The sequence below is a fragment of the Chiloscyllium plagiosum genome, unplaced genomic scaffold (genome assembly GCF_037043375.1).
Source record: "Chiloscyllium plagiosum isolate Xiang-an unplaced genomic scaffold, Cpla_swu_hap1 HiC_scaffold_19, whole genome shotgun sequence".
Lineage (NCBI taxonomy): Eukaryota > Metazoa > Chordata > Chondrichthyes > Orectolobiformes > Hemiscylliidae > Chiloscyllium > Chiloscyllium plagiosum.
Window position 1 is genome coordinate 47,311,589 of NW_028270157.1, and position 21,303 is coordinate 47,332,891.

Below are 21,303 nucleotides of genomic sequence, written 5' to 3' on the forward strand. Positions count from 1 at the left end.
TTTCTGAAAAACTAAATATATCATATCCACTGGTTTGATGTTTTATATTCTGTGAGTTACATTCACAAAGACCCCAAAAGTTTGTAAAATATAATTTCCCTTTCATAAATCCATGTTGACTCTGAACAATCCTACTACTGTTCCCTAAGTTTGCTGTTAACATATCATAGATTCAAGCATTTTCGCTATAGAGAAATCCAGACAATTAGAGCAAAAATAGGCCAATTGGCCCATCTAGCCCATTCCACCATTGAATATTATTATGACTGATTCTCAGTTGACATGTACTCTCTCAAATACCTTAGTTAAATTAAATCAATTAGACTTCTAGATGCAGATTTCGCAGCATCTGTGGAAAGAAAGCAGAGTGAAAAATTCAGGTTCTAGTGACCCTTTTTCATAATTAGTTCTGCCTTCTGTCCACAGATGCTGCCAGACCTACTGAATTTTCCCAGTAATTTCTGTTTTCGTTACTGATATTCAGCATCTGCAGTTCTTTGGGTTTTTTTTTCAGGTCTCTTGTCCTCTGTGTTATCTCTCCCTCTGTTCTCAAACAGTTGGATTACATTACTGCCCACCTACCCCCTATTCTCCTACTCTCATCCCTTGTGCCACAGATTTGAGCAAGGAAAACCACTTACGTCAAGAACAGAACTTCACAAACTGGTCTGCTTCCTGCCTCATTTAAACAAATGTGAAACATTTTCATTTATTAAAAAATATTTTACACTCATGAGCAATCATGGTATACAAATATGTTACAAGTATGAACCCACCACAGGCTGCTATGAAAATCAATGTGCCACAAACACACTACTGACTTTATCTCTCCATCTCAACTCTGGGTTCATACTTGTAACACATTCGTATTCCATGAATGCTCAAAATTTTGTATCCAGCCTAATTAAGTCATCCTGCAAATCAGTTCCCTTCTTTTACAAAAGATTTGCCCAGCTCACATTCCCCAGCATCACAGAATACCAGGACTTTATGGTGACTGCAAGCATACCATCAGTGCAATAGTCTCATAACATTGACACCATCTGGTACTTAAAACATTCATCACAGTCAAAGTGCAAGATAGCATAGATATCTCTTACTTCTATTAGTTAATGGCTAGGACATATTTTCCAGGGCAGAATGCAGTGAAGAAACAGATAATAGGAAGGGATAGTGGGGACAATGAAGATACCAAACTGACAGCTTACCCGCTTAATACACCAAGAACCAGGTTTAGAACAAAGAAGGATCCAAAGATGACCAGACTCACAAAATAGACCCACGGTAGCTCATAGCCCATGGCATCCTGCATCTGAAAAGATGAAGGAAGGTTAACAGAAATAAATTGTTAGCAGATTGGAAGCTTATGGGATTAAAGGCTAATAATGTTATGATTTCATACATACACTGAAATTTAAAGATGTGTACTCAAACACAGATATAAAAACATCATACAACTCCATGCAAACCGTATCTTTTAGCTTAATTCATATGCTCATTCCATTTTGTGTAACACTTCTGTCTATGCATATTAAACTGTTCATATTGTGCCTTTTCTGGTAGAAATAGTGAAATTGTATTTTACACAAAGAACTATTTTTCCAATTATGACAATAGTTAGTTGCTTGATAATACAAAGTTTGAGTATTATTGAAAAAGAAACATATCAATGAAGTTTTTTTTTATTCTGCATCAGGAAAGAGGTGCAAGATAATCATATTTCAAAAAACATAGAACAGTACTGCACTGGAACAGGCCCTTCGGCCCATTTTGTGTATGCTGACCATAATGCCATTCTAAACAAATCCCATCTGTCTGCACATGGTCTGTATCACTCCATTCTAGGCCTGTTTACATGTCTATTTAAATGCCTCTTAAACTCTGGTAGTGTATCTGTTTCTACTACTTCCCCTAGCAGGACGTTCCAGGCACCTACCACCCTCTCTGTGAAGAAAGCTTTCCTCACAGATCTCTCTTAAATATTTCGCCTCTTACATTATACCTATACCCCCTTGAATTTGGAATTTCTTTCCTCAGAAAGAAACTCTGATTATCCACCCTATCCATGCCTTTCATAATTATATATAGTTCTATCAGATCACTCCCTCAGCTTTTGACACTCCACTGAAAGCAACTCGAGTTTGTCCAATCTTTCTTCATAACTAATACATTCTAATCCAGACAACATCCTGGTGAACCTCTTTTGCATTCTTTCCAAAGCCTCCACATCATTCCTATAGTATGGGGGCCAAAACTACAAACAATACTCTAAATGTGGCCTAAATGAAGTTTTATACAGCTACAGCGTGACTTGCAACCTTTTGTATTCAATATCCTGACTGATGAAGGCAAGCATGCCGTATGTTTCTTTACCAGCTTATTCACTTGTGTTGTCACTTTCACGATCCTTCTATATTTCAATGCTCCCAAGGGTGCTGCCATTACCTGTTCACTTTACTCTTGCATTTGACCTCCTAACATGCATCACTTCACACTTGTCGAGATTAAACCCCAACTGCCATTTCTCAGCCCAACTTTCTAACTAATCAAAGGACACAGCAGGATATAGATAACGTTCCTCACTATCCACAACTCCGCCAATTTTAATGTTGTATGCAATCTTACTATTCAGACCACTTACATTTTTGTTTACATCATTTATATATATATTAAAATCAATAGAGGTCCAAGCACCGATCCTCGCAGAACACCCCTTCACAATTACTGTCTGCTTCTTATGACCAAATCAATTTTGTGTCCAATTTATCATGGATCTCATGTGATTTAATCTTCTAGACCAGCCTACCATGGGGGACATTGTTAAATGCTTTATTAAAGTTAATGTTGACACCATCCACTGCCGTACCCTCATCGATCACCTTTATCACTTCTTTAAAAAGCTCAAACCAAATTTGGGAGATAAGACCCCCCATGTATTAAGTCACACTGACTTTACAAGAAAGTCTATTCTTTTTCAAATGTGAGTAGATCTTGTTTCTGAGAATCTTTTCTAATAATTTCCCTACCATTGATGTAAGGCTCACTGGCCTATAATTTCCCAGATTATCCCTGTTGCTTTAAAACAAAGGAACAATATTGATTATTCTCCAGTTTTCAAGGACTTTGCCCGTGGCTAAAGAGGATACAAAGATCTGTGTCAAGGCCTCAGCAAGCTCCTTCTTTGCCTCCTTCAGTATCCTGGCAACAACAATTTATACTGCATGGGAAGGTGGTGCTAATTGATCGGCAAGTGAACACTGATTGGTCAAGGTGTTGGATAGAGAATGCACCATGGAATAGGAAACTGGTTAACAGCTAGGTTTGGAGGGAACATTTGATTGGACAGTCTTTTGGAACAGGGAACACATGATCTAAAAAGAGGGTGAGTGACGAAGGCAGCCCTCCCTCCTCATCTTCACGCAATAGCCTGAATGGACTTACCTGATAGTCATTGTCCTTCTCCCTTAAATCTTCCCATTATTCTCAAGATTGTAGTCAGATAGGAAGTGGATATTAAATAGTCAATAATTGACCACTTTCTAATTTTAACTGGACCGAAGGCTTATGTCCGAAATGTCAATTCTCCTGCTCCTCAGATGCTGCCAGACCTATTGTGCTTTTCCAGCACCACACTTCTGCTCTGATCTTCACCATCTGCAGTCCTCACTTTCTCCGAGGGTTTGTAGGCCAGTCTAGGTTTTGCGCACTATCCACATAGATGTTTAATGGTTGGGGGCATGCAGGTTGGCAGTGGGAATACTATCCATTGTTTTTTTATTACCATCCCCAGCTAGCCTCACATCCACCAGTCTAAAAGATTTTGCTCAAGGTTTCAGTTCAGTGGCAATCAATTGCATAAGATGCAGACTTTTCAGTGTGAAGAAATTATTCAAGTTCCATTTTTGGTTAGTTAGCTCATAAATCATAAAGTTGAAAATTATGCAATGTCCTATAAAATACTGAGGGGAATTATGTACAGATAATGCTTCATTCAATGGATCAATTTTTCACAAAAAAACCTTCGGACAAGTTAGAAAGTGCTTTAATTTTTCTTTAACACCAACCTTATCCTTAAACTGCCCCTTTGGAATTAAACATTTTGAAATTTCTTAAACTACTATTCTGTGATCATATCTTATTTCACAATTAAAGGTTAAAGTGACCAGGGTGTAAATAGTAAACTAACATGATAGTCCCGTATACTTATTTCTTCAAAACAATTTAATATATTCATAATTCATCTTTGATATGAAATTTGTGTCTGCAGTGTTACTTTTCTTCTATTTGTTTCTATAAAGTAAGGTAGAACATGTGGTTTGTTTGAGTCTACTTTTTGCATGGAGTCCTTCAGAACAGATTAAAACTTAAAAAGGCAATTTAACAGTCACCAGGAAAGGCAAAACAAAATTGTAGCTGGAATTCTGCTTGTGATGTTTTTCAATCAAACACCAGGTCAATACTTTCTACAATGAATTCAGTTCCCTCAGAAATGTGGTTTATTTCATTTTCTCCTTTGAAAAATGTAAGAAAGCTTAATGACTTGCTCAGATAGAACTTCTCATGGTCTATTAGTAAAATAGGCAGCAGCTACAAAAATTAACCTTTTAATTTATCTTTATTAACTTCAAAATCTATGTGAAAAAGACAAAAAAAGCGCAGTTTGGAAGAATGCAGAAAATACACACAGCTCTGTAATATCACTATATGTATATAATCTGTATATATAAAATAGATGTGTATCAGTATATGTAAATTGGAAATCTATAGGGCTACAAGAAGCTTTTATATGACTTTTATAATATGCACTGCATGACAAAATCTGATTTTGAGATGTTTATAAAACGATAAAAAGAAATTCAAGGCTGTTGGAGGGAATTCTGCCATTTGGAAAGGCAAGGACGGATTAGGGATAGTCAACATGGCTTTGTGTGTGGTAAATTGTGTCTCACTAACTTGATTAAGATTTTTGAAGGAGTAACAAAGAGGATTGAGTAGGGCATAGTGGTGGATGTGACCTATATGAACGTCAATAAGGCATTTGACAACGTCCCTCATGGTAGACTGGTTAGCAAGGTTAGATCACACAGAATGCAGGGAGGACTACCTATTTGGAATCAGAATTGGCTCGAAGTTAGAAGATAGAGGGTGGTGGTGGTCGGTAGCTTTTCAGACTGGAGGACTGTGACCATGATGTGCCACAAGGATTGGTGCTGGGTCCACTGTTTTTCGTTATTTGTATAAATGATTTGGATGTGAACATAGGAGGTATAGTAAGTTTGCATATGATACAAAATTGGAGATGTAGTGGACAGTGAAGAAAGTTACCTCAGAGTACAACAGAATCTTGATCAGATGGGCCAATGAGCTGAGGAGTGGCAGATGGGATAAACATGAGATGCTGCATTTTGGAAAGCCAAATCATGGCAGGACTTATACCTTTCATGGTAAGGTCCAGACGTGTGTTGCTGAAAAAAAGAGGACTTGGAATGCAGGTTCATAGTTCCTTGAAAGTGGAGTCACAGGTAGACAGAATAGTGATGACAATGTTTGGTATGCTTGCCTTCATTGGTCAGAGAATAGGAGTTGGGAGTCATGTTGAGGCTGCACAGGACATTGGTTCAGCCACTTTTAGAGTACTGCGTGCAGTTCTGGTTTCCTTCCAAAAGGAGGATGTTGTGAAACTTGAAAGGGTGCAGAAAAGATTTATGAAGATATTGCCAGGGTTGGATGGTTTGAGCTGTAAGGAGAGGCTGAATAGGCTGGAGTCATTTTCTGTGAAATATCAGATGCTGAGAGGAGACCTTTTAGAGGTTTATAAAACCATGAGGGGCACGGATAGGGTAAATAGGCAAGGTCTTTTCCGCTAGGTGGGAGAGTCCAAACCTCGAGGGCACAGGTTTAAGGTGAGAAGGGAAAGATATAGAAACCTTTTGACTGAGGTGGTGCATGTATGAGTGAACTGCCAGAGGAAGTGGTGGAGGCTGGTATAATTACAATATTTAAAAGGCATCTGGATGGTATATGAAAAGAAAGTGTTTAGAGGGATACGGGCCAAATACTGGCAGCAAATGGGATTAGAGTTATATCAGATATCTGGTCGGCATGGACAAGTTGGACTCTTTAGAATGTAGAACATAGAAAAGTACAGCACAGAACAGGCCCTTCAGCCCACATTGCTAAGCCGAGGATTATTCCTAATCTAAAATAAAATAACCTAATCTACGCAGCCCTCAATTCACTTCCAGTTTCTATGCAGTACATCTCTATAACTCTGTTATGGTCTAGATTTTCACCCTTGACGCTGGAATGGAGTATTTGGAACTTTCCCAGCTCAGCCCACTTGCCTCAGGACTAAGAGCCTGCAAAGATGGGATCTTCATTACTGGGCAGTCGGTGCCAGCTAAGGTTGGGCCAGCAGTGTTTTAAAGACCCATCTCAGAGCTACACAACTTAAGTTCAGTGACAACAGAAATAGATAGGCCCTCCAGTTCAAAGCATACCCAAACACTCTTTGTGCCCCTCCACCCAATTCTCTCTTGTGAATAATAATGAAACTTGACTGGGAGTCTGGACAACCATTACTTTCTTGAAACAGCTTGTCATGGTTGTCAGCCGGCCTCAGTCAAATCAAGATGGATAGCCTTAGTTTAAAGGCATCCCAGCACAGTAAGTCAAGGGCAGCTTCCAAAAGCAGATGAGGGTCTGTTTGGGGCTGTCAGCGTCAGTATCCGCTCCACAAAAGAGGTGAAGAGCTGAATGATAGACAGCCTAACACTTATCTTGACTCTTTCTGCCATATTGCAGATTGTTTTCCTCATAGAGGCAGATGAAAATGAGTGGCACCACTGGTGCAGGTCAGGAGATGTCCCAAGCAAATGAGCAGGCAGCACATAGGCCTCGAGAGTCACTGGTGCCACTGGTGACAGGTAATAATGAGATTGATTGAGCCTGGGCCTTGGTGGGTGCTCAGTACAGTAGCAGAGGTAGAGTGAGTATGAGGCAGCAGACAGAAGATGGTGGCACTTACACAAAAAAAAGGAGAAAAAAATTCCTTTTGCAGAGTTGGGCATTCCTCCATATGGTAAAAACTGCTTTACTGGGTGGTCTGGTGTCATGTCACTCACATCTAGTCCTGGGGAAGGATGAAGTTGCATGCCAGTACCAACCCATTCAGCACAATCTTCAGGACCCTGTCTGCAAAGCGGGGAGGATGGGGATGATATTCTCCCAGTCAGCCATGTCTGGGGCAAATGTCAGGGACCACGAAGGCATCAGCACAAAATGTACAACAGGTTTTTAAAATAGCATGGGCACAATGGATGTGAATGTTTTGACAATAATTGACATGCATGAGAATTCCTAGAATCATGGCATTTCAACCGGAACTCTATCAACAAACACATTCACTTTGAGACCATTTACCACCCCCTGAGAAAAAGAACAGGAAATTACATCACCAACCCATGGAAACCCAAACATATAAATAGAAAGCAGGAACCATCAGCAGTGCTTCGTCCGGAGGCTCACTGAAGATGTTATCTAGTATGGTGATGAAAAGTCTGAAAATGAACCTTCCAGCTCAGCGAGCAAACCTACTTCCAAAACCACAACCTGAGCTACAAATCTTCTCAAAACTCGCTAACAGTTCACCACTTTGATATTGCATTTTAGATCTCACCAACACCTGTCAGTGCAATATGACTTCAAGGCAACTTTGCCTACATGGACACAAACTCATTTCATGCACTAGAATAGGGTGAATTTCAGGTCTTATGTTTATTCTCTTAGTCCTCATTCACTCTGTCTACTTAAATGTTCACAGCATTTCCACCTTTACTTAACATTTTGAGCATTACTGCCACATTCAGAATCTATGGGCTCACATTTCCTCTATTTGTTTTCGTGCAGATACAAAGCCAAGCGGTCTGTCATGTTTATCAGCTAAGGTGGGTATGCATGTTGTATGGGTTGGGTGAGGGTACCACAACCAAGGCCTGGGCTCAGGGTGTAAAGTGCGGAGATAAAGACTGAATGAAAGGTTGGGTGGTAACATGGGGAGCCTCAAACCTGATGAAGTTGAGGTAGAGGTGGGGGGGCAAGGCAGAAAGGAAGATGAAATTTGAGGTGGGTGGGTGGAGGTGAGGATCAATCCAGTTTAACAGGTTGAGTCTGCAACTTACTCCCTGAAGCACCATCTATGCTGTTTTCAAACCTCAGCTCCACCCAAAGTGCTCAATCTAAGTTTTTTTCTCTCCACTTGTAATTGACGTGAAGCCCTTCAAGGGTCAACTGAATTAATCAGGCACTTCGATATTGCAAGTTGAAGACTCATGTAATGACGGAATTATTACTGCGATTCTGGTCACAAGCAATTTTGACCATGTCATTGGTCGTTACAAATTAATCATAGTTATCTCTGAGAAACAGAAGTAATCTCAGATAACTTTTAAGTGTCACCAATTTCCAAATATGTTGCAAGTCTCACAGGCTGTATAAGGGCAAAGACCAGCATTCTTCTTAGTCAACAAGTATTCAACAACTTGCTTTTATATGTAATGCTGCTGTTCTTGGAGATGCGGCGTGTGAGATTGGGATGGCCAAGGTTTTAGTAATTCTATCGCACTTACAATTTTCTATTGCATTTGCATGGCATGACTTATGTGGCATACAATAAGGCTGAATATGTCAAAGGGATGTCAAAGGTCCACATGTAGACATCCCAAGGTCCCCTATATCCCACTGTATTGAGGATGATGGTAAACATTTATTTGTGAGCTGTGATTATTGACTGCTCACATTACAAAGAAGCTATTTTGTTTCTGATATTCACCACATAGAATCATTAGAACCATCAATGGGTAAACCAAAGCAAGTGTTATTGTCACTGTGACAGCTACAATAAAAGTGGAGAAAAATTGAGGAGGAACAAATGTCAGCAAACTGAGGGCCAGTAGCAAACTTCAGTAGCTTACACACAGTTTCCATATGCACAGCTCATAGTAGAAGGTTCCCACAGAATGCAGGGGAGATACAGGGGGCTTCAGAGTTTATTGTACTCCAAATGAGCCACTAATGATAATGATGTAATATTTTCAAAAGCTAGACAGTAAATTTTATTAGTGAATTTTGAGAAGACTTGTAGCTCAGGTTGAGATTCTGGCTGTAGGTTTGCTCGCTGAGCTGGAAGGTTCATTTTCAGACATTTCATCACCCTATTAAGTAACATCTTCAGTGAGCCTCCAGACAAAGCACTGCTGGTGTTTCCTGCTTTCTATTTATATGTTTGGGTTTCCATGGGTTGGTGATGTCATTTCCTGTAGTGATGTCATTTCCTATTTTCGTAAATTTAATTCCACACAGGCGGAGCATTGTAGAAAAGGAAGATGGTGGATTGCCCCACATGGAAGGCATCATTAACTGTACCCAATGGCCATCAAGCTACCCAGTAATCAACCAGTGCAATTTATTCCACTAATATTTAACCTTAATATTTAACTGTTTTGCAACTGCAAAAAGAGGTTCTTTCATGGATGCACTCATTCTTCTGGCATTTGGCAAGATTCTGTCATCTTTCAACAATCCCAGACTGTGACAGCTCTTCATTCAAAAACGCTTACTCTCCTACCCAAAACAATATGGCTGAGTTCAAGGAGACAAGGACATCCCATGAAGATATGTCTACTCAATACTCTAAACTTCCAAACAGAACCTCAACCTGAACTACAAATCTTCTCAAAAATCACATTTGTTTTAAGCTTAAATTTCACTAATTTCCATTTATGTTCCTAGTTCTACTTTCCCTGATTTAATTTGAAGCAAAAATCTGAGTTTGTTTTAAAATCTCTCCCACTTGACTGCCTTGATTCTAGAGTTTGAAGCACGTTTCATATTATTTATATTAGATCTGGTTCCTTTCATACATTTTCCAATGTGTCTTATTTTTTATATGGTATAGTGATCAAGATCATACAATATATTGCTCCTGTGTTCCAAATAGATTCATTTTTATTTACAGGTCAATACCGTTCCATTGCAGGACCTCTGACTTTAACTTTAGATTGTCTCATAGCATCTCCTTTTTATTCTATTTACAACCAGGAGAGACCTATTCTAATCTTTGCTAAGCCCATATAACCTGAATTCCCATGTCCATCTGTATGTATATTTTAGCTGCTGATTCAGTTGAGTCTTTTACTTCTCTCATTTTGTTTTTGTTCTTTTAATACTCTTAAGCCATCTTACATGCATCTTTGCATTTCTTTACAGAGATATAGCTACTTTCGTTTCTCAATTTCATCTCCAAAATCCTATATTTTCTCTTTTCCTTTCTATTCTAGTGCTGCTGTTCCAATTATTAGTACTTAACGTAATTCTTCATCTACTCCCTGTGTTTCTTTGAGCATTTCACGAGAAACTTATCAAAGCACTCAGTATTGCCTCTTCAGAAACAATAGTCCAGCTACTCCATCATCCATTCTCATTGATCTTGCTCACAATGCCAGCAGTGAATCTCAACAACCTGCATCTTGTCCCTCTCATCACTTGCATCAGTGTCTTAGGAACAATTAACTTGTATGCAAAATCTTCCATGGATTTCTGAAAAGTTCTTAGTTCACTATTTTTTATGTTACAAGCAAGGAAATAGATGGAAGGGCAGTGAAAATAAACAAATTGCTGCTTTGTTTGTTGTAACATTTTTGTGCAAAACAAACCTGACTGTTAGTTGACATGTATCTTTCTCACTAGAGTAGTTCGTATTCTGCATTATACACAGCCACCAGGTCAACACAAATAATTGCAAATACATGAATATATTAGCTACAAAATTCAATAACATCAGAGAATCACTATATACAATTAACCATTATGGTATAGGCAGCACACAAATGACATACTGTCCACTGATTTACATGTTTGTAGCAAGCAGTTTGCACTAAGTGTGTAGTTGTTGCAAGAGAATGATTAAAGGACAATAACATTTTTTAAAAAGTTAAGATTTGGTAAATGTTTACCTAAGTTCCCATCCATAAATAATCCAAAGTACACAATGCTGATCAGTTTTAGTGATGTTTCACAAGTTAATCTTCTTGACTGGTATTCTAATGCAGCTAATTTAAAAATACATCAGATGGTTGCGAATGGAAGTGATTGTCAGTTTGGAAACAAAGAAATTAAATGGTTACTAAAGTATTTCAGCTGCTGAAGCAATGGGTTGAATTCTTCCCTCCTTACATTGAACAAGCCTACATTGATGTCAACAAAGGTATTTGTCCCTCAGGTCCCTTCTAAACATTTCCCCTTTCACCTTAAAACTATGCCATCTAGTTTTGGACTCCTCTACCCTGAGGAAAAGATCTTGGCTATTCACCATATCTATGCCCCTCATGATTTTATAAATCTCTATTAGATCATCCCTTGGTCTCTGAAACTCCAGGAAAAAAGTCCCAGCCAATCCAGCCTCTTCTTATAACTCAAATGTTCCAGTCTCAGTAACATCCTTGTAAATCTTTTTGCACAATTTCCAGTTTAACAACTTTCTGGTCCTATAGCAGGTGACCAGAATTGTATGCAGTTCTCAAAATGTGGCCTTATCAATGTCTTATAGAGCTGTAACATGTCATTCCAACTCCTGTACTCAATGCTATGATCAATGAAGGCAAGCATGCCAAATGCCTCCTTCAACACCCTGTCAACCTGTGCCACCACTTTCAAAGAACTACATACCTGCAAGCATCAGTGTCTCTGTTTGACAACACTCCCCAGAGTCAACTATTATGTGTGCAAGCCCTGTCTTGGTTTGTTGTACCAAAATGCAACACCTCACATTTATGTGCATTAAACTCCATCGGCCCAGTTGATCAAGATCCCATTATACACTTAGAGAACATTCTTCACTGTCCACTATACCACCAATTTTGGTGTCAACTACAAACTTACTAACTGTGCCTCTTATCCAAACTGTTTTAAATAAATGACAAACAACAGTGAACCCAGCATCAAATCCTTGTAGCACACAGCTGGTCACAGGCCTCCAGTCTGAACAACAACCCTGTACCATCCTCTGTCTCCTACCATCAAGTCAATTTTAAATCTAATTAGCTAGCTCTCCCGGGAAGCCATGTGATGTAACCTTACCAACCAGTCTACCATGCGGAACCTAGCCAATGGCCTTGCTAAATTCCATGTAGACAATGTCTACTATTCTGATTTCATCTGTCTTCTTGGTCACATCTTCAAAAAACTCAATCAAGTTTGTGTGACGCAAATTCTCATGCACAAAGCCATGCTGACTATCCCAAGTCAGACCCTGCCTTTCCAATTGCACGTAGATCCTTTTTCTTAGAATACCCGCCAACAACGTAACACCACTGATGTAGGCTCGCTGCTCTGTAATTCCCAGGCTTCTTCTTTCTTAAATAATGGCACAACATTAGCCACCTTCCAGTATCTCACCTGCGGCTGCCGATGATTGGGGCCCCATGATTTCTTCCTTCGCTTCCCACAATATTCAGGATACACTTGAACAGCGCATGGGGATTTATCTATCTTTGTGTTTTCAGACTTCCAGCACTTTCTCTTCTGCATTGTAGACTGGTTTCAAGATATCACTATTTATTTCCAAGTTCCCTAGCTTTCATGCCTTTCTCCATGATAAATACCGATGCACAATTTTCACTTAGAATCACACCCACCTCCTGTGGTTCTAGACATAGATGGCCTCAATGATCTTTAAAGGGGCCTTATTCTCTCCCTAGTTATTCTTTTGTCATGATTACACATGTAGAATCTATTTAGGTTCTCCTTAATCTGATGTGCCAAAGCGATCTTCGTATCCCCTTTTTGCCTTCCCGATTTCCCTCTTAAGTGTACTCCTCCATCCCTATACTCAAGGCATTCACTTGATCCCAGCTATCTATACCTGACATATGCCTCCTTTTTCTTCACCAGAGCCTCAATATCTCTAGACATCCAGTGTTCCCTACTCCTGCCAGCCTTGCCCTTCTCAGAAACAAGAATCTCATTATCTCGCTTTTTAAAGCACCCCACTTGCCCTTTATCTAGTAGGGCCATCTGCATATTTATTGAGAAAGTTTCCTGAACACACTTAATAAATTCCTCCCATCCAAGCTTTTAAGACTACGGCAGTCCCAGTCTATGTTTGGAAAGTTAAAATCCCCTACCCTTACAACTTCACTAATCTTGGAGCTATCTATGATCTCCCTTCATATTTGCTCATCAATTTCCCATTGAATGCGGGGGCGGTGGTGCTTTTGTACAATCCATCAAGTTGATTATCCCCTTCTTATTCCTCTCTTCCATCCATATAACTTCACTGGATGACCCCTCTTGAATATTCTAAGTTCTGTCGTGAATTTTTCCCTCATCAAGAACGCCACTTCCCCTCTCGTCTCTCGTTTTATCATTTCTATAGCATCTGTATGCTGGAACATTGAGCGGCCAGGCCTGCCCCTTCCTTAGCCATGTTTCTGTAATAGCTATGACTGCTGCCTCACAGCGCCATGGACCCACATTCGCTTTCAGCCGGGGCCGACTGTCTGTGTGGAGTTTGCACATTCTCCCCTTGTCTGCGTGGGTTTTCTCCGGGTGCTCCGGTTTCCTTCCACAATCCAAAGATGTGCAGCTTAGGTGAATTGGCCATGCTAAAATTCCCATCGTGTTCAGGGATGTGTAGGTTAGTTGCATTAATCGGGGTAAATGTTAGAATAGTAGGACAGGAAATGGGTTTGTGTGGGTTACTTTTTGGAGGGTCGGTGTGAACTTGTTAGGCCAAACGTCCTGTTTCCACACTGTAGGGATTTTGGGTGGCACGGTGGCTCAGTGGTTAGCTCTGCTGCCTCAGGCAACTGTCTGTGTGGAATTTGCACATACTTACCGTGTTTGCGTGGGTTTCCTCCCACAGTCCAAAGATGTGCAGTTTAGTAAATTGGCCATGCTAAATTGCCCAAAGTGTTTTGCGATGTGTAGGTTAGATGCGTTAATCAGGGGAAATGTAGAGTATTAGGGTCAGGAAATGGGTCTGGGTGGGATACTCTTCGGAGGGTTGGTGTGGACTTGTTGGGCCAAATGGCCTGTTTCAACACTGTAGGAATTCTATTATCTATGATGGCCCACTCCTATGTTCCCATCCATACTGAGATCATCTACCCTACCTGTCAGGCCTCTTGCACTGAAATAAATGCAGTTTACTTAATCAGTCTTTCTTCGTTTCCTTCCAATACTATTGCCTGCCTGTTCAATTAACTTGCTCCTTTAACTTCTGCACTAGCTCAACCTTCTCTTTTGTCTCAATACTATTTAGGGTCACGCTATTCTGCCAAACTAATTTAAACCCTCCCGGTAACTCTAACAAATCTCCCCATCATGATATTAGTCCCTCTTCAGTTCAGCTGCAACCAATCCCTCTTATAAAGGTCACCTCTGCCCCACAGGAAATCCCAATGATCCAAAAATCTGAATCCTTTCCCTCTTTCACTAGCTCCTCAGCTTCCCATTCATCTGCCCTGTCCTGCTATTCCTACTCTCACTCGCATGTAGCATTGGAGTAGTCCAGTGGTCCAGCTTTTTAACCTCCTGCCACCTCCCTATAGTCACTCTGCAGGACCTCAACCCTTTTTCTACCTATGTCATTGCCTTCAACTATTTCATGACATCATGTAAAATGAATCAAATCAGCTGAAGATGTTGGAGACCTCAGACAAAGCCGAGATGGGTCATCCAGTCCAATTCTGGCTGAAGGTGGATACAAATGCTTCAGCCTTATTCTCTGCACTATTTGCTGGGATGGGAATCATTGAGAATGTGGATATTTATGGAGCCCACTCCTTCTGCTAACTGTTTAGTTGTTGACCACCATTCACAACATGATGTGGCAAAATTGCATAACCTTAGTCTAATCCATTAGTTTTAGGTTGCTTAGCCCTGGCTTTTACATGCTGCTTTTGCTGTTTGGCATGCAAGCAGTCCTGTGTATTAGGCTTCATCAGGTTGGCACCTCATTTTCAGATGCATCTTTCAAGATGGTAGCAGCAGCAGGGTTGGTAGCTTTCTCATTCCTGAGCCTGTCTGCTACCCAGCACCAGACCAGTTACATCCGTCTTTCTCTTTTTCTCTTTCATCTTCATCTTTTACTTCCTTTTTGGCAGCAATAGTGAAAGCAGGTGGCATTGGTGGGATTGGGTAGCCCAGGGCAGCCAGCGGCAAAAGCAGAAGCAGGCAACCCAGGGCAGCCAACAGCAACAGCAAGAGCAGGTTGTAAGGCGGTAACAGCAAGCAACCCGGGATTGCAGCGCTGTCAAGCCCTAAGCAGAGGAGGACAAGCCCTTGTGAGGAGTGCGAGTCCAGCATAGCTAGGCGCTAATGGGCTGTGGTTATAAACTGTCAATTATGTTTCTTTGCTTTTCTTCTTATAATAAGAAGGACTGAAGTGTTAAAATTTTCTAACTTGGTTTTCCTCATTTTCTACTTTGTAACTCAGATTCTATACTTAGGTACCCATGTACCTGAGATGGCACTGTAAATGGTGACTTATAAATTTTCAGTGAGTAGATGTGACAATAAACCTAATTCAATGCAATGTAATTGCTGCAACCCCTGCAACGCCTCCTGCACTCTTCACTGAACCAAAGTTGGTCCCCTAGCTTGATGTAAGTGGAGGATGTGATGGGTTATGATATTTTCTCATTGTCTTTAGGTACACTTACGCTAATGGACCATAATACCTCAGGGATATCCAGTTTTGAGTTGATAGCTCTGTTTGAAATCTATCCCATTTAGCACAGTGATAGTGCCATGCAACATAGTATGGAGCATCCTCAATGTGAACACGCCACTCAGCCCCTTGAACCTGTCCTGCCATTCATTAACATCATGGTTCATCTGGTTACTCCATATTTTTACCTAACTTCAATAAATCTTCAACCTCTTGCTTAGCAAGAATCTGTCTTCTTCTGTCTTAAATATATTTAAAAACTCTGACTTGACTATCTTTCGAGGAAAAAAAAAGTTCTCCAACAAGAAGAAACATACTTTCAATATGATCCCTGTTAAAACTCAAGATCTTACAGTTTTCAATCAAGTCGCCTCTTACTCTTCTAAATGTTCTCTGAAACAATCCGCAAATGGCATCCAGTCTCCCTGATGTAATGGAGACCGCATTGGGTGTAACAGATACAGTAGATGATATTGGTGGAGGTACAGGTAAATTTCTGTCGGATGTGGAAGGATCCTTTGGGTCCTTGGAAGGAGGTGAGAGGGGAGGTGTGAGCGCAGGTTTTGCACTTCTTGTGGTGGCAGGGGAAGGTGCCGGGATTGAGGTGTGAGTCTAACGAGGGAGTCGCAGAGGAAATGGCCTCTCTGGAATGCTGATAGAGGTGCAAAGGGAAATATGTTGCTAGTGGTGGGGTCAGTTTGTAGCGGCGGATATAGCAGATGATGATGTGATATATGACGGAGGTTGATGTGGTGGAAGTTGAGGACAGGAGGGTTCTGTCCTTGTTGTGTTGGGAGGGGTGAGGTTTAATGGCAAGGTGCGGGAAGTGAAGGAGATGCGCTGGCAGGCATCATCGACCAAGTGGGAGGGGAAATTGCAATCTTTGAAGAAGGAGGCCATCTTGGATTTTCTAAGGTGAAATTGGTCATCCTGGGAACAGATGCGGCCAAGGCGGATGGATTGGGAATAAGGGATAGCATTTTTTCAGGAGGTAGGGAAGGGAGGAGGTGTAGTCTGGATAGCTGTGGGAGTCAGTGGGTTTGTAGTAGATGTCCATGGTTAGTCGGTCGCCGGAGATGGAGATGGGGAGGTCCAGGAAGGAGAGGAAGGTGTCCGAGATGGTCCAGATGAATTTGAGGTCGGGATGAAAGGTGTTAATGAAGTTGAAGAACTGTTCAACCTCCTCTTGTGAGCACGAGATAGCGCCAATACAGTCATCGATGTAGTGGAGGAAAATGTGGGGGCTGATGCTCGTGTAGCTGCGGAAGATGGACTGTTCCACAAACCCAACAAAGAGGCAGGTATAGCTGGGGCCCATGTGGGTGCCCATGGTTACCCCTTTGGGAGGAATGGAAGAAATTGTTGAGGGCGAGGACCCGTTCAGCCAGATGGACGAGGATGTCAGTGGAAGGGTACAGGTTGAGACGGTGTAAGAGAAAGAAATGGTGGGCTTCGAGGCCTTCGTCGTGGCGGATAGATGGGTACAGGGACTGGATGTCCATGGTGAAGATAAGGCACTGGGGACCAGGGAAAAAAAAGTCTTGGAGGAGGTGATGGGCGTGGGCGATAACACGAGCAAAGGTGGGTCCTCCTCCAAGACTTTTGTTTCCCTGGCTCCCAACGCCTTATCTTCACCATGGACATCCAGTCCCTGTACTCATCTATCCACCATGACGAAGGCCTCCAAGCCCTCCGTTTCTTCTTCTTATGCCATCCCAACCAGTACCTTTCCACTGACACCCTCATCCACCTGGCTGAACTGGTCCTCACCCTCAACAACTTCTCCTTCCAATCCTCCCTCTTCCTCCAAACCAAAGGGGTAGCCCCAGATGAGCTTGCCACTTTGTCGGGTACGTGGAACAATCCATCTTCTGCAACTACACCGGCACCACTCCCCACCTTTTCCTCCACTACATCGATGACTGTATTGGCACCACCTCATGCTCCCAAGAGGAGGTTGAACAGTTCAACTTCACTAACACCTTTTACCCTGGAAATTCACCGGGACCATCTCGGACACCTCTCACCCCTTCCTGGACCTCTCCATCTCCACCTCTGGCGACCGACTAACCACAGATTTCCACTACAAACCCACCGACTCTCAGAGCTACCTAGACTACACCTCCTCCACCCTACCTCCTGTAAAAACATTATTCCTAATTCCCAATTCCTCCACCTTGGCTGCATCTGTTCCCACGATGACCAATTCCACCTTAGAAAATCCCAGATGGCCTCGATCTTCAAAGACTGCAATTTCCCCACCCACATGGTCAATGATGCCCTCCAGTGCATCTCCTCCACTTCCTGCACCTTGTCCTTGAACCCCACCCCTCCCAACGCAACAAGGTCAGAAGCCCCTGTCCTCAACTTCCACCACTGTACCTTCCACCTCATCAACCTCTGTATACAGCACATAACCTCCGCCATTTCTGCCACCTACAAACAGACCCCACCATTAGGAACATACTTCCCTCCCCGCCTGTATTAGCATTCCGGAGAGACCATTCTCTCTGCGACTCCCTCGTCAGATTCATGCCCCCCACCAGCCCATGCCCCACTCCTGGCACCTTCCCCTGCCACCACACGAAGTACAAAACATGCGCCCACACCTCCCCCCTCACCTCTGTCCAAGGCCTAAAGGATCCTTCCACATTCGACAGAAATTTACCTGTACCTCCACCAATGTCAATATCCATTGCACCTGATATTGCAGATAATTTCAGAGACCATCTCTGGGACACTCGCACCAACCAACCCCACTACCCTGAGGCTGAACACTTCAACTTCCCCTCCCATTCCGACAAGGGCATGCAGGTCCTGGGCCTCATCCATCGCCAAACACTCACCACCCGACGCCTGGTGGAAAAACCCCTCATCTTCTGCCATGAGACCCTGCAACCACACAAGATCAATGTGGATTTCACCAGTTTCTTCATTTCCCCTCCCCCCACATTATCCCAGTTCCAAGCCTCCAACTTGCCACCGCCCTCTTGACCTGTCCATTGCCATTCCCATCTATCTGCTCCTCTCCAACCTATCACCTTCTCCCCCACCTTCATCTACCCATTGCACTCTCAGCTATCTTCCCTCTAACCCCACCCTCCTCCCATTTATCTTTCAACCCCCTGGCCCACAAGCCTCATTCCTGATGAAGGGCTTATGCCCGAAACATTGATTCTCCTGCTTCTCAGATGCTGCCTCACCTGCTGTGCTTTTCCAGCACCACACTCTTGACTTATTACACCTTGCCAACCAGAAATGTCTCATTTATATCTCTCTGCTCTCTGTTAGCTAGCCACTCTTCCATCCATGTCAATGCCTTAATCCATAAACTTTTGATTTCCACAATAACTTTTGATGCAGCATCTTATTAAATGTCTTTGGAAATCTAAACACAGTACATACATTTATAAAGTCATAGAGTCATAGATTTGATCCTCTTCATCCAAGCATGTTACTTTGTCAAAGAACTCGAATAAATTGGTTAAGCATGATTTTCCTTTCACAACCATGCTAACTCCAACTGAGTAGCCTGAACTTTTTGAAGTGATTTACAAATAATATCTTTAGTAATAACTTAAGAACTTTGCTATGATTATTGTTCAGCCAACTACCTGTAGTTTATGCCTTCTACATAGCCCTTTCTTTTTGAATGAAGGAGCTACATCCACTATTTTCAATTTTAATGGGACCAACCATGAATTTAAAGAATTTTTGAATATTAAAACCAATGCATCAGGCAGCTCACTGACCACTTATTTAAGACCGAAGCATCAAGTCCACCAGGAGCCACCCACAGCTCCAAAAATTTGGTCCATATCATTTCTCTGGTGTTTCTGAACTTCGTGAGCTCCTCCATCTCTTACATTTCCTAATTAAGAGCCATTTTTGAGACATTTCTTGTATCCTTTACAGTGAAACCTGATGCAAAATAGCTGTTCAATTCATCTGCTCTTTCCTAGTATTCCACTATTAATTCTACAGCCTCACTTCCTGTCTGACATTGTTCACTTTGTTAACTCATTTTTTCTTCAAAATCTATAGAAACTCTTAACATTGTTTATATTTCTAGCTAGCTTTACTCTATTTTTACTCTCCTTATTAATGTTAGTCATTCTTTGCTCTCTTTTATATTCTGTCCAATCTTCTAATCCGTCACTCATCTGTGTGAAAATATATGTTTTGTTTCTTTACATTTGTTACCTTCTTTAACATTTTTAGTTAATCACAGCTGGTGGATCCTAACCTTGGAATTTTTTCTCTCTCTCATCCAAATGCATTTATTCTGTGTATTGTGAATTATCCCATTAAATGAACGTGGGTCATCCCTGTCTTTTGTGCTAATACCATGATTAGTGAATTATAGCATCTTGCAGGCCTCTCCAAGCTTCTTGGCCCTTCCTAAATGTCACCCTTTAATATTCAGGTTCCAGTCCTTATGAGCCTGCAGGTATGTTTCTGTAATGACTTTCAGATCATACTAAATTATTTCTATTTGGATTATCAGTTATGTGTTTTATTTCAAATGCATTATGCATTCATATACAGAGTTCTTAATATTATCATATTATTTGTTTTGTAATGTCTAGTCTTGTCTGTTGTTTATTGTTATGTTTATACTACCTATCATTCCTGGCCATCATTTCCTAGACTAATAACTTTCTTTTTTGTCTTGTTTCTATTCTGAATTACCATATCTTCCCAGATTTGACTCCCTATACCCGCTATTCAGTTTAAATCCCTCTCTCCTTCCCTAAATATGTGGCTCACTTGAACACTGGCCCCAGCATGGTCCAGATGTAGACAGCCCTAATATTACACATCTTCTTTTCCCAGCATTGACACCATACTCTAAAAACCAAAACCAATTTATCCCACAGTTTTTATGTCACGCATTCATCTCTCTCATCTGATTCATTTTGATTCTTTGAGTCTTTCAGCCTGGTATGTTTTATTCCTCATACTACCTATTTAGAACATTTCTCCTTGTCCTACTTATATTACTGATATCTGAGGGGACTTGGTCTCCATAAGACTGCAAAACTGTCATTCCTATATGTACTGTCATGGACAAATGCATATACAACGTGTAGAAATGGTGAGGCGAGGCCAATTAAATGGTGTTGAATCCTTCATCACTATGGTATTCCCAATCTAGCAGCTATGGCTTTTAGAACTTAGCCATCTCAGTCAGTAGTGGTACTGCTGAGTTACCTTTGCTAATGGACATTTAGGCAAAGGATACTGGTAATGTCACTAAAAACTTACTTTAATCTTCTCGTGACCTGGACTTGAATCCCACCAACACAGACGGTGAAATTCAAATTCAGTTGGTTATCCTAATGGTAAGCTTGAAGCCAGGTTAATTGCTGTAAAACCCATCTGGTTTACTAATGTCCTACATAGAAGAAGATCTGTTGTCTTTATCTGGTTTGACTTACATGTGACTTCACATCTGTGGCAATACAACCAACTCTTCAATTCTCTCTGAAATGGCCTAGTAAGCCAGTCAGTTTTATCAAACCATCACAACTTTTAAATTGAACGGAACTGAAAAACACACCTAGCACCAA

The 21,303-nt window shown here is 41.4% G+C and overlaps 1 protein-coding gene across 21 annotated transcripts in view; it reads right to left on the bottom strand.

The window, feature by feature from the left end:
• The window catches only part of LOC122559424 (calcium voltage-gated channel subunit alpha1 C), a 1,175,809-nt gene that overhangs the window by 650,601 nt on the left and 503,905 nt on the right, over positions 1–21,303 (bottom strand). For all 21 annotated transcript variants that reach the window (XR_015760447.1, XM_087997307.1, XM_087997306.1 and 18 more), the window contains one exon: positions 1,209–1,312. Coding sequence is in view for 20 of the 21 variants with exons in the window: in XM_087997307.1 (XP_087853433.1) it covers positions 1,209–1,312 (104 nt within the window). In the remaining variant the exon portion in view is untranslated. The remainder of the gene's footprint in view (positions 1–1,208; positions 1,313–21,303) is intronic.